Source organism: Anomaloglossus baeobatrachus, unplaced genomic scaffold (genome assembly GCF_048569485.1).
Source record: "Anomaloglossus baeobatrachus isolate aAnoBae1 unplaced genomic scaffold, aAnoBae1.hap1 Scaffold_5492, whole genome shotgun sequence".
In the NCBI taxonomy this organism is placed as follows: Eukaryota; Metazoa; Chordata; class Amphibia; order Anura; family Aromobatidae; genus Anomaloglossus; species Anomaloglossus baeobatrachus.
The window spans coordinates 1-14,094 of NW_027444875.1; the positions used below are offsets into that span (position 1 = coordinate 1).

The 14,094-nt window shown below is 53.6% G+C and overlaps 1 protein-coding gene across 1 annotated transcript; it reads right to left on the reverse strand.

The window, feature by feature from the left end:
* Window positions 1-82: 82 nt before the first annotated feature.
* Window positions 83-11,132, reverse strand: LOC142283817 (mitochondrial Rho GTPase 1-like; the record flags this gene model as incomplete). Its single annotated transcript, XM_075333156.1, has 6 exons — window positions 83-191; window positions 273-325; window positions 10,461-10,514; window positions 10,617-10,660; window positions 10,811-10,892; window positions 11,074-11,132. Coding segments are annotated over 6 exons (401 nt in total), but the record flags the coding sequence as incomplete, so codon positions are not given.
* Between the last annotated feature and the right edge of the window lie 2,962 nt (window positions 11,133-14,094).

Below are 14,094 nucleotides of genomic sequence, written 5' to 3' on the forward strand. Positions count from 1 at the left end.
GGGCGAGTGGGAACGTGTAGCACCCATGACCACTATTTTAATAATCCCCTAATTCAGTGTATTGCTCCCACCACCATCTTACCTCCACACAGGTCTCTATCTCAGAGTACTGGTTCATTATTGGGAGGACGGTCTCCATGCTGCTATAATCCAGCAGGTCTGACTTGTTCCCCACCAGAATGAGAGGGATCCTATCACAGGAGGCACAAGGTATTACTGCAGAGAAGGAACCCCATATATCCACACTGGCTTACAGAGCCCCCCCGCATCACCTGCTGTCCTTGTCCATCCGCTCATTAATCAGAGGAATCCAATGGTTGGTAACCTACAGCCGAAAACAAAGCAGACAAGTCTATAGTGATGGAGGAGCCAAGATCAAGATGACTGGTCAGGGGAGCAAGTGGAGGAAGAGATGGGGTAGAAATGGTTCCCATCAGATGTTTTTCAGTTGTTATCCAATGCCGGCCATCATCATTGTTCCACATGAATGGTAATTGATGGAGTAATGCGGCTCTGTAGTAGAAGACCACTGAGGGACATCCCAGGCCTCCCTTACTCATAGGGGTGTAGAGTGTGTCCACCTGGACTCGGGGTGGTTTCCCCTGACAAATGTATTTAGGAGCATCGCTTGAATGTCTTTTAGTGTTTTCGTTGGGAACCTGATGGGGAGATTGCGGGAGAATAGACCTGGTCACTGAAGAATTCCCAAAGTTTGGAACAACCAATGCAGCAGAGACCATGCACATTTCTATTTTTATAATTACTGATTTCGGAGTCTAGTTTGAGGTCAGTATTTGGTAGGGATATTGGCCTGAAGTTATTTGGTTGATCGGGCGTTTTGCCTGGTTTGGGGAGGGGGACTATGGCCGCCTGTAACATTTCGTCTCGTATTTTGCCTGTAATAGGTGTGGGGACAGGATTTGGTGGAACGTCTTGAGATATTCATTGGTTACGTCCGGTCCTGGGGATTTGTTATTTGTAGTTGTTTGGATGACTCGTTGGATTTCTATTTGGTTATGGGTTGGTTTATTGCGGTAAATTTGTCCTCTGGGATTTGTGGTAGGGGTACACTCTTCAGGAAGTTATTGATTAGTTCAGTTTTGGGGTCTTGAGGTTATAGAGTGAGGAGTAATATTTAGGTATTCGCAATGTCTTTAGGGTTATATATTGTTTTCTTCGGCGCTCCATTGGGAGACCCAGACGATTGGGTGTATAGCTACTGCCTCCGGAGGCCACACAAAGCACTACACTAAAAAGTGCAAGGCCCCTCCCCTTCTGGCTATACACCCCCCGTGGGATCACGGGCTTGCTCAGTTTTATGCTTTGTGCGAAGGAGGTCAGACATCCACGCATAGCTCCACTGTTTAGTCAGCAGTAGCTGCTGACTATGTCGGATGGAAGAAAAGAGGGCCCATACTAGGGCCCCCAGCATGCTCCCTTCTCACCCCACTTTTGTCGGCGGTGTTTGTTAAGGTTGAGGTACCCATTGCGGGTACGGAGGCTGGAGCCCACATGCTGTTTTCCTTCCCCATCCCCCTGAAGGGCTCTGGTGAAGTGGGATCTTACCGGCCTCCAGACTCTGAGGCCGGGCTCCATCCACAGACCCGGAGATCCTGCTGGATACGGAGCTAGGGTGCCGTCAGGGACAAGGAAGGGACAGTCGAGGTTTCGGTCCTTTCGAGGTTCGGGCAGGACCCAATTCTCCTCGTCCAAAAGGACTCAGAAGGAGCAGAGGAGCTCAGATTCCTGGCGGACTCACTCACGCCCAAAGAAAGCAGCCGGAGGAACCGCTTCCAAGCCGGCTGCCTCATGACTTTCGGCCTCCTCTCTCCGCATCCTCGGTCGGTGGCAGGCTCTCCCGCTTTTGCGGCATTTGGCTGCCACAGGTCAAAGACCGGTGGGTAACAGACATTTTGTCTCACGGGTACCGGATAGAATTCAGTTCTCGTCCCCCGCCTCGGTTCTTCAGAACCTCCCCACATCCCGACCGAACCGATGCTCTTCTGCAAGCGGTGTGCTCGCTAAGGGCAGAGGGAGTGGTGATCCCTGTTCCTCTTCAGGAACGAGGTCAAGGTTTTTACTCCAATCTGTTTGTGGTGCCAAAAAAGGACGGCTCTTTCCGTCCTGTTCTGGACCTAAAACTGCTCAACAAGCACGTGAAAACCAGGCGGTTCCGGATGGAATCCCTCCGCTCCATCATTGCCTCGATGTCTCAAGGAGATTTCCTAGCATCAATAGACATCAAAGATGCTTATCTCCACGTGCCGATTGCTCCAGAGCACCAGCGTTTTCTACGCTTCGTTATAGGAGACGAACACCTTCAGTTCGTAGCCCTGCCATTTGGTCTGGCGACAGCCCCACGGGTTTTCACCAAGGTCATGGCAGCAGTGGTAGCAGTCTTGCACTCTCAGGGACACTCGGTGATCCCTTACTTGGACGATCTGCTTGTCAAGGCACCCTCTCAAGAGGCATGCCAACACAGCCTGAACGTTGCGCTGGAGACTCTCCAGGCGTTCGGATGGATCATCAACTTCCCAAAGTCAAACCTGTCACCGACCCAATCACTGACGTATCTTGGCATGGAGTTTCATACTCTCTCAGCGACAGTGAAGCTTCCGATGGACAAGCAGCGTTCACTACAGACAGGGGTGCAGTCTCTCCTTCAAGACCAGTCGCACCCCTTAAGACGCCTCATGCACTTCCTGGGGAAGATGGTGGCAGCAATGGAGGCAGTCCCGTTTGCGCAGTTTCATCTGCGCCCACTTCAATGGGACATTCTCCGCCAATGGGACGGGAAGTCGACGTCCTTAGACAAGAAAGTCTCCCTTTCCCAGACGACCAAGGACTCTCTTCAATGGTGGCTTCTTCCCACCTCATTATCACAGGGAAGGTCCTTCCTACCCCCATCCTGGGCGGTGGTCACGACAGACGCGAGTCTGTCAGGGTGGGGAGCAGTTTTTCTCCACCACAGGGCTCAGGGTACGTGGACTCAGCAGGAGTCCACCCTTCAGATCAATGTTCTGGAAATCAGGGCAGTGTATCTTGCCCTACAAGCCTTCCAGCAGTGGCTGGAGGGAAAGCAGATCCGAATTCAGTCGGACAACTCCACAGCGGTGGCATACATCAATCACCAAGGCAGGACACGCAGTCGGCAAGCCTTCCAGGAAGTCCGACGGATTCTGATGTGGGTGGAGGCCACGGCCTCCACCATCTCCGCAGTTCACATCCCCGGCGTAGAAAACTGGGAAGCGGACTTCCTCAGTCGCCAGGGTATGGACGCAGGGGAATGGTCCCTTCACCCGGACGTGTTTCAGGAAATCTGTCGCCGCTGGGGAAGGCCGGACGTCGACCTAATGGCGTCCCGGCACAACAACAAGGTCCCAACGTTCATGGCAAGGTCTCGCGATCACAGAGCTCTGGCGGCAGACGCCTTAGTGCAAGATTGGTCGCAGTTCCAACTGCCCTATGTGTTTCCCCCTCTGGCACTCTTGCCCAGAGTGCTACGCAAGATCAGATCCGATTGCAGCCGCGTCCTGCTCGTCGCCCCAGACTGGCCGAGAAGGTCGTGGTATCCGGATCTGTGGCATCTCACGGTCGGCCAACCGTGGGCGCTACCAGACCGGCCAGACTTACTGTCACAAGGGCCGTTTTTCCATCTGAATTCTGCGGCCCTTAACCTGACTGTGTGGCCATTGAGTCCTGGATACTAGCATCTTCAGGATTATCTCAAGGGGTCGTGGCCACCATGAGACAGGCTAGGAAGCCCACGTCTGCTAAGATCTACCACAGAACGTGGAAGATTTTCTTATCCTGGTGCTCGGCACAGAGAGTGTCCCCCTGGCCATTTGCATTGCCTACTTTTCTTTCCTTCCTGCAATCTGGTTTGGAAAAAGGCTTATCCCTCGGCTCCCTTAAAGGGCAAGTCTCAGCGCTATCGGTATTTTTTCAAAAGCGTCTAGCACGACTTCCTCAGGTACGCACGTTCCTGCAGGGGGTTTGTCACATCGTCCCTCCGTACAAACGGCCGTTAGATCCATGGGATCTGAACAGGGTACTAGTTGCCCTCCAGAAGCCGCCCTTCGAGCCTCTGAAGGATGTTTCACTTTCTCGACTTTCACAGAAAGTGGCTTTTCTGGTAGCGGTCACGTCTCTTCGGAGGGTATCCGAGCTGGCAGCGTTGTCATCCAAAGCTCCCTTCCTGGTTTTTCACCAGGACAAGGTAGTGCTGCGCCCGATTCAGGAGTTTCTCCCTAAGGTGGTATCCTCTTTTCACCTTAATCAGGATATCTCCTTACCTTCCTTTTGTCCTCATCCAGTTCATCGTTTTGAAAAGGATTTACATTTGTTGGATCTCGTGAGAGCACTCAGAATCTACATTTCCCGCACGGCGCCCCTGCGCCGCTCGGATGCACTTTTTGTCCTTGTCGCTGGTAAGCGCAAAGGATCGCAGGCTTCCAAATCCACCCTGGCTCGATGGATCAAGGAACCAATTCTTGAAGCCTACCGTTCTGCTGGGCTTCCGGTTCCATCAGGGCTGAAGGCCCATTCTACCAGAGCCGTGGGTGCGTCCTGGGCATTGCGACACCAGGCTACGGCTCAACAGGTGTGCCAGGCAGCTACCTGGTCGAGTCTGCACACTTTCACCAAACATTATCAGGTGCATACCTACGCTTCGGCGGACGCCAGCCTAGGTAGAAGAGTCCTGCAGGCGGCGGTTGCCTCCTCGTAGGAGAGGGCTGTTTTGCAGCTCAAACTTGAGGTATTACTTTACCCACCCAGGGACTGCTTTTGGACGTCCCAATCGTCTGGGTCTCCCAATGGAGCGCCGAAGAAGAAGGGAATTTTGTTACTTACCGTAAATTCCTTTTCTTCTAGCTCCAATTGGGAGACCCAGCACCCGCCCCTGTTTCCTTCGGGATTTTTGGTTTTTTCGGGTACACATGTTGTTCATGTTGAACGGTTTCAGTTCTCCGATGTTTCTTCGGATTGAATTTGTTTAAACCAGTTATTGGCTTTCCTCCTTCTTGCTTTAGCACTAAAACTGAGCAAGCCCGTGATCCCACGGGGGGTGTATAGCCAGAAGGGGAGGGGCCTTACACTTTTTAGTGTAATGCTTTGTGTGGCCTCCGGAGGCAGTGCTATACACCCAATCGTCTGGGTCTCCCAATAGGAGCTAGAAGAAAAGGAATTTACGGTAACAAAATTCCCTTCTCTTGGGCGTCTTGTATGTGAGCTATCCTTTGCTAATCTCGCTTGGATTTTGTTGGCGAGTATTTGGCTTCTCCTCAGGTTGTGTTTGTATTGGAGCAGTTGGTATAGCGCATATCTTGCCTTTTGTAGGTTTTTACATAGAGCGGGTGAGGGGCTGTGTTTATGGGCGTCTTCCAATGATGCTATACTTTTGTGAAGTTCCTCTGTCGCATTCTTAGCTTTTTGTGTTGTGCTGCTATCTGTATTAGCCGCCCTCTTATGTACGCCTTGTGGGCGCACCACACTGTGCTCGGGGACATGTCTGGGGGGCTATTGATATCAAAATATTCCTGGAGTAGGTCTGAGGATATTAGATGGTTATTAATTCTCCATGGGGAATATGTTGGGTTATTATAGGTCTCGTATTTTTCAGGATACACGAGCATGGTCCGACCAGGTTATGTTCCCGATTTTGGCTGATTGTATATTTTTTATCCACCACTATTAGGTCAATTCTTGAGTAGATTTTATGTGGGTGTAATATGTATTATTCCGTTCAGAGGCGGATATAATCCACATGTCGTACAATGCTTCTGAAAGGAGACACTGGGACAGCGCATGGGATTGGGGCTGTGGATCCAAGGAGGACGCAGGAAGATGAAGAGGGACCAAAGAACCAAGAGGAGGCAGAAGAGAGAGGAGACACTGGGACAGCGCATGGGATTGGGGCTGTGGATCCAAGGAGGACGCAGGAAGATGAAGAGCGACCAAAGAACCAAGAGGAGGCAGAAGAGAGAGGAGACACTGGGACAGCGCATGGGATTGGGGCTGTGGATCCAAGGAGGACGCAGGAAGATGAAGAGGGACCAAAGAACCAAGAGGAGGCAGAAGAGAGAGGAGACAGGAGAAGAAAGAGGAGACAAAAGGAAGAGAACCAAGAGGAGGCAGAAGAGAGAGGAGACGAGAGAGGAAGAGAGGCCGAGGATCGAAGAGGAGACAGGAGAAGAGATAGAGGAAGGAGGAGGAGAGGCCGAGGACCGAAGAGGAGACAGAAGAGAGAGGAGACAAAAGGAAGAGAACCAAGAGGAGGCAGAAGAGAGAGGAGACGAGAGAGGAAGGAGGAGGAGGGGCCGAGGATCGAAGAGGAGACAGGAGAAGAGATAGAGGAAGGAGGAAGAGAGGCCGAAGACCGAAGAGGCAGAAGAGAGAGGAGACAGGAGAAGAGATAGAGGAAGTAGGAAGAAAGGCCGAGGACCGAAGAGGAGGCAGAAGAGAGAGGAGACAGGAGAAGAGATAGAGGAAGAGAGGCAGAGGATCGAAGAGGAGACAGGAGAAGAGATAGAGGAAGGAGGAGGAGAGGCCGAGTATCGAAGAGGAGGCAGAAGAGAGGAGAAGAGATAGAGGAAGGAGGAAGAAAGGCTGAGAGACGAAGAGGAGACAGAAGAGGGAGGAGACAGGAGAAGGAGGAGACAAAAGGAAGAGAACCAAGAGGAGGCAGAAGAGAGAGGAGACAGGAGAAGAAAGAGGAGACAAAAGGAAGAGAACCAAGAGGAGGCAGAAGAGAGAGGAGACAGGAGAGAGAGGAGACAGGAGAGAGAGGAGACTAAAGGAAGAGAACCAAGAGGAGGCAGAAGAGAGAGGAGACAGGAGAGAGAGGAGACAAGAAGAGAGAGGAGACAGGAGAAGAGATAGAGGAAGTAGGAAGAAAGGCCGAGGACCAAAGAGGAGGCAGAAGAGAGAGGAGACAGGAGAAGAGATAGAGGAAGTAGGAAGAAAGGCCGAGGAACGAAGAGGAGACAGAAGAGAGAGGAGACAGGAGAAGAAAGAGGAGACAAAAGGAAGAGAACCAAGAGGAGGCAGAAGAGAGATGAGACGAGAGAGGAAGGAGGAGACAAAAGGAAGAGAACCAAGAGGAGGCAGAAGAGAGAGGAGACGAGAGAGGAAGGAGGAGACAAAAGGAAGAGAACCAAGAAGAGGCAGAAGAGAGAGGAGACAGGAGAAGAAAGAGGAGACAAAAGGAAGAGAACCAAGAGGAGGCAGAAGAGAGAGGAGACGAGAGAGGAAGGAGGAGGAGAGGCCGAGGATCGAAGAGGAGACAGAAGAGAGAGGAGACGAGAGAGGAGACAGGAGAAGAGATAGAGGAAGGAGGAGGAGAGGCCGAGGATCGAAGAGGAGACAGGAGAAGAGAGAGGAAGGAGGAGGAGAGGCCGAGGATCGAAGAGGAGACAGGAGAAGAGATAGAGGAAGGAGGAGGAGAGGCCGAGGATCGAAGAGGAGACAGGAGAAGAGATAGAGGAAGGAGGAGGAGAGGCCGAGGACCGAAGAGGAGACAGAAGAGAGAGGAGATAGAAGAGAGAGGAGACAAAAGGAAGAGAACCAATAGGAGGCAGAAGAGAGAGGAGACAGGAGAAGAGATAGAGGAAGGATTAAGAAAGGCCGAGGAACGAAGAGGAGGCAGAAGAGAGAGGAGACAGGAGAAGAGATAGAGGAAGGAGGAGGAGAGGCCGAGGATCGAAGAGGAGACAGGAGAAGAGAGAGAGGAAGGAGGAGGAGAGGCCGAGGATCGAAGAGGAGACAGGAGAAGAGATAGAGGAAGGAGGAGGAGAGGCCGAGGACCGAAGAGGAGACAGAAGAGAGAGGAGGCAGAAGAGAGAGGAGACAAAAGGAAGAGAACCAATAGGAGGCAGAAGAGAGAGGAGACAGGAGAAGAGATAGAAGAAGGAGGAAGAAAGGCCGAGGATCGAAGAGGAGACAGGAGAAGAGAGAGAGGAAGGAGGAGGAGAGGCCGAGGATCGAAGAGGAGACAGGAGAAGAGATAGAGGAAGGAGGAGGAGAGGCCGAGGACCGAAGAGGAGACAGAAGAGAGAGGAGATAGAAGAGAGAGGAGACAAAAGGAAGAGAACCAATAGGAGGCAGAAGAGAGAGGAGACAGGAGAAGAGATAGAGGAAGGATTAAGAAAGGCCGAGGAACGAAGAGGAGGCAGAAGAGAGAGGAGACAGGAGAAGAGATAGAGGAAGGAGGAGGAGAGGCCGAGGACCGAAGAGGAGACAGAAGAGAGAGGAGGCAGAAGAGAGAGGAGACAAAAGGAAGAGAACCAATAGGAGGCAGAAGAGAGAGGAGACAGGAGAAGAGATAGAGGAAGGAGGAAGAAAGGCCGAGGATCGAAGAGGAGACAGGAGAAGAGAGAGAGGAAGGAGGAGGAGAGGCCGAGGACCGAAGAAGAGACAGAAGAGAGAGGAGATAGGAGAGAGGAGACAAAAGGAAGAGAACCAATAGGAGGCAGAAGAGAGAGGAGACAGGAGAAGAGATAGAGGAAGGAGGAAGAAAGGCCGAGGAACGAAGCGGAGACAGGAGAAGAGAGAGAGGAAGGAGGAGGAGAGGCCGAGGATCGAAGAGGAGACAGGAGAAGAGATAGAGGAAGGAGGAGGAGAGGCCGAGGACCGAAGAGGAGACAGAAGAGAGAGGAGATAGAAGAGAGAGGAGACAAAAGGAAGAGAACCAATAGGAGGCAGAAGAGAGAGGAGACAGGAGAAGAGATAGAGGAAGTAGGAAGAAAGGCCGAGGATCGAAGAGGAGACAGGAGAAGAGAGAGAGGAAGGAGGAGGAGAGGCCGAGGATCGAAGAGGAGACAGGAGAAGAGATAGAGGAAGGAGGAGGAGAGGCCGAAGATCGAAGAGGAGACAGGAGAAGAGATAGAGGAAGGAGGAGGAGAGGCCGAGGACCGAAGAGGAGACAGAAGAGAGAGGAGATAGAAGAGAGAGGAGACAAAAGGAAGAGAACCAATAGTAGGCAGAAGAGAGAGGAGACAGGAGAAGAGATAGAGGAAGGATTAAGAAAGGCCGAGGAACGAAGAGGAGGCAGAAGAGAGAGGAGATAGAAGAGAGAGGAGACAAAAGGAAGAGAACCAATAGGAGGCAGAAGAGAGAGGAGACAGGAGGAAGAAAGGTCGAGGAACGAAGAGGAGGCAGAAGAGAGGAGACAAAAGGAAGAAATAGAGGAAGGAGGAAGAGAGGCCGAGGACCGAAGAGGAGGCAGAAGAGAGAGGAGACAGGAGAAGAGATAGAGGAAGGAGGAGGAGAGGCCGAGGAACGAAGAGGAGGCAGAAGAGAGGAGACAAAAGGAAGAAATAGAGGAAGGAGGAAGAGAGGCAGAGAAACGAAGAGGAGGCAGAAGAGGGAGGAGACAGGAGAAGAAAGAGGAGACAAAAGGAAGAGAGAGAGGAAGGAGGAAGCGAGGCCGAGGAACGAAGAGGAGGCAGAAGAGAGAGGAGACAGGAGAATAAAGAGGAGACAAAAGGAAGAGAGAGAGGAAGGAGGAAGCGAGGCCGAGGAACGAAGAGGAGGCAGAAGAGAGAGGAGACAGGAGAATAAAGAGGAGACAAAAGGAAGAGAGAGAGGAAGGAGGAAGCGAGGACGAGGAAAGAAGAGGAGGCAGAAGAGAGAGGAGACAGGAGAAGAAAGAGGAGACAAAAGGAAGAGAACCAAGAGGAGGCAGAAGAGAGAGGAAGGAGGAGGAGAGGCTGAGGACCGAAGAGGAGGCAGAAGAGAGGAGACAAAAGGAAGAGAGAGAGGAAGGAGGAAGAGAGGCCGAGGAACAAAGAGGAGGCAGAAGAGGGAGGAGCCAGGAGAAGAAAGAGGAGACAAAAGGAAGAGAACCAAGAGGAGGCAGAAGAGAGAGGAGACAGGAGAAGAAAGAGGAGACAAAAGGAAGAGAACCAAGAGGAGGCAGAAGAGAGAGGAGACAGGAGAAGAGATAGAGGAAGGAGGAGGAGAGGCCGAGGACCGAAGAGGAGGCAGAAGAGAGGAGACAAAAGGAAGAGCTAGAGGAAGAGGAAGAGAGGCCGAGGAACGAAGAGGAGACAGAAGAGAGAGGAAGCAGGAGGGAAAAAGAGGGGCTAAGGAGCCAAGAAGAGGCGGAAAACGGAGGAGGAAAAGATGGCAAAAAGATGAAGAGGAGGAAGGGCCGAAGGGTCAAAAGGATGCGGATGAAAGAGGAAAAAGGAGCTAAGAGAAGGTAGACTGGGGAGGACAGCGGGGCACAGAGGTGAGAAGGGACGCAGAGGCAAGCAGGGGGACAGAGGACAGCGAGGGACAGAGGACAGCAGGGGATAGCGGGGGACAGAGCACAGCGGGGGGGACAGAGCACAGCGGGGGGGACAGAGGACAGCGGGGGGACAGAGCACAGCGGGGGGACAGAGCACAGCGGGGGGACAGAGCACAGCGGGGGGACAGAGGCCGCTCATGGGCAGCAGTGGGAGCGCTCCTCTTACCTTGTCTATGGAGTTCTTGTTGTTGACCGCATACACGATGCAGATAACATTCGCCTGCAGGACAAGGAGCAGAATGAAGACAGGAGCCCGGGGTCACTGAGCGAAACGCGTCATGTAGACACCGGAGACAATCCGTCCTCCGGATGAGGGTCTTACCCGTGAGATCTCATTATACAGCTGTTCATCCGTCTGCTCCGCCTCTGTGAAGAGAGCACACCCCAGATAATGATCTGCAGATCCGGAGGGCCCCATTGGTCAATGGTCTGCAGATAACTATGGCATGTGTTTGGTGGTTGTTCCGCGCCATCCCATGACCACGCCAAGGATGCACCAGTGGTATGAGCACTTACCAGAGTAATCTACGATGTGGGTGGGCACCCGCTCCGGGGTCACATCTCCTGGGATTGTGATCTCCTCAGCACGAGCAGGAACCTAAAGAAGATTGCAGATTACGGGATAATCCAGGAGCAGGCAAGAGATTAGGAGGCTCCTCCTGACACACTCATATACATGAAGGGGCCCCTCCAGAGAAACCCTCGACCCCAGAATCTGGTGCAGCCCAGCATGGCCACCCACCACAACCACCAAAATGTAAGGACAAGTCCAGCCTCACCTCCTCCGGAAACTCCTCACTGACCAGCGACATCACGAGAGACGTCTTCCCCACGCGGGCTGCAAAGAAAGCACAGACGTCACAATCCACGCACAATCTCCAGGAGATCAGCGACAATCAGCATCTAATCTCCAGGAGATCAGCGACAATCGGGATCCAATCTCCAGGAGATCAGCGACAATCGGGGTCCAACCTCCAGGAGATCAGCAACAATCAGGGTCCAATCTCCAGGAGATCAGCGACAATCTGGGTCCAACCTCCAGGAGATCAGCAACAATCAGGGTCCAATCTCCAGGAGATCAGCGACAATCGGGGTCCAACCTCCAGGAGATCAGCGACAATCAGGGTCCAACCTCCAGGAGATCAGCGACAATCAGCATCTAATCTCCAGGAGATCAGCGACAATCGGGATCCAATCTCCAGGAGATCAGCGACAATCGGGGTCCAACCTCCAGGAGATCAGCGACAATCAGCATCTAATCTCCAGGAGATCAGCGACAATCGGGGTCCAACCTCCAGGAGATCAGCGACAATCGGGATCCAACCTCCAGGAGATCAGCGACAATCGGGGTCCAACCTCCAGGAGATCAGCGACAATCAGCATCTAATCTCCAGGAGATCAGCGACAATCGGGATCCAATCTCCAGGAGATCAGCGACAATCGGGGTCCAACCTCCAGGAGATCAGCGACAATCAGCATCTAATCTCCAGGAGATCAGCGACAATCGGGGTCCAACCTCCAGGAGATCAGCGACAATCGGGATCCAACCTCCAGGAGATCAGCGACAATCGGGGTCCAACCTCCAGGAGATCAGCGACAATCGGGGTCCAACCTCCAGGAGATCAGCGACAATCGGGGTCCAACCTCCAGGAGATCAGCGACAATCGGGGTCCAACCTCCAGGAGATCAGCGACAATCGGGGTCCAACCTCCAGGAGATCAGCGACAATCGGGGTCCAACCTCCAGGAGATCAGCGACAATCGGGGTCCAACCTCCAGGAGATCAGCGACAATCGGGGTCCAACCTCCAGGAGATCAGCGACAATCGGGGTCCAACCTCCAGGAGATCAGCGACAATCGGGGTCCAACCTCCAGGAGATCAGCGACAATCGGGGTCCAACCTCCAGGAGATCAGCGACAATCGGGGTCCAACCTCCAGGAGATCAGCGACAATCGGGGTCCAACCTCCAGGAGATCAGCGACAATCGGGGTCCAACCTCCAGGAGATCAGCGACAATCGGGGTCCAACCTCCAGGAGATCAGCGACAATCGGGGTCCAACCTCCAGGAGATCAGCGACAATCGGGGTCCAACCTCCAGGAGATCAGCGACAATCGGGGTCCAACCTCCAGGAGATCAGCGACAATCGGGGTCCAACCTCCAGGAGATCAGCGACAATCGGGGTCCAACCTCCAGGAGATCAGCGACAATCGGGGTCCAACCTCCAGGAGATCAGCGACAATCGGGGTCCAACCTCCAGGAGATCAGCGACAATCGGGGTCCAACCTCCAGGAGATCAGCGACAATCGGGGTCCAACCTCCAGGAGATCAGCGACAATCGGGGTCCAACCTCCAGGAGATCAGCGACAATCGGGGTCCAACCTCCAGGAGATCAGCGACAATCGGGGTCCAACCTCCAGGAGATCAGCGACAATCGGGGTCCAACCTCCAGGAGATCAGCGACAATCGGGGTCCAACCTCCAGGAGATCAGCGACAATCGGGGTCCAACCTCCAGGAGATCAGCGACAATCGGGGTCCAACCTCCAGGAGAACAGCGACAATCGGGGTCCAACCTCCAGGAGATCAGCGACAATCGGGGTCCAACCTCCAGGAGATCAGCGACAATCGGGGTCCAACCTCCAGGAGATCAGCGACAATCGGGGTCCAACCTCCAGGAGATCAGCGACAATCGGGGTCCAACCTCCAGGAGATCAGCGACAATCAGGGTCCAACCTCCAGGAGATCAGCGACAATCGGGGTCCAACCTCCAGGAGATCAGCGACAATCGGGGTCCAACCTCCAGGAGATCAGCGACAATCGGGGTCCAACCTCCAGGAGATCAGCGACAATCGGGGTCCAACCTCCAGGAGATCAGCGACAATCGGGGTCCAACCTCCAGGAGATCAGCGACAATCGGGGTCCAACCTCCAGGAGATCAGCGACAATCGGGGTCCAACCTCCAGGAGATCAGCGACAATCGGGGTCCAACCTCCAGGAGATCAGCGACAATCGGGGTCCAACCTCCAGGAGATCAGCGACAATCGGGGTCCAACCTCCAGGAGATCAGCGACAATCGGGGTCCAACCTCCAGGAGAACAGCGACAATCGGGGTCCAACCTCCAGGAGATCAGCGACAATCGGGGTCCAACCTCCAGGAGATCAGCGACAATCGGGGTCCAACCTCCAGGAGATCAGCGACAATCGGGGTCCAACCTCCAGGAGATCAGCGACAATCGGGGTCCAACCTCCAGGAGATCAGCGACAATCAGGGTCCAACCTCCAGGAGATCAGCGACAATCGGGGTCCAACCTCCAGGAGATCAGCGACAATCGGGGTCCAACCTCCAGGAGATCAGCGACAATCGGGGTCCAACCTCCAGGAGATCAGCGACAATCGGGGTCCAACCTCCAGGAGATCAGCGACAATCGGGGTCCAACCTCCAGGAGATCAGCGACAATCGGGGTCCAACCTCCAGGAGATCAGCGACAATCGGGGTCCAACCTCCAGGAGATCAGCAACAATCAGGGTCCAATCTCCAGGAGATCAGCGACAATCTGGGTCCAACCTCCAGGAGATCAGCAACAATCAGGGTCCAATCTCCAGGAGATCAGCGACAATCGGGGTCCAATCTCCAGGAGATCAGCGACAATCGGGATCCAATCTCCAGGAGATCAGCGACAATCGGGGTCCAACCTCCAGGAGATCAGCAACAATCAGGGTCCAATCTCCAGGAGATCAGCGACAATCTGGGTCCAACCTCCAGGAGATCAGCAACAATCAGGGTCCAACCTCCAGGAGATC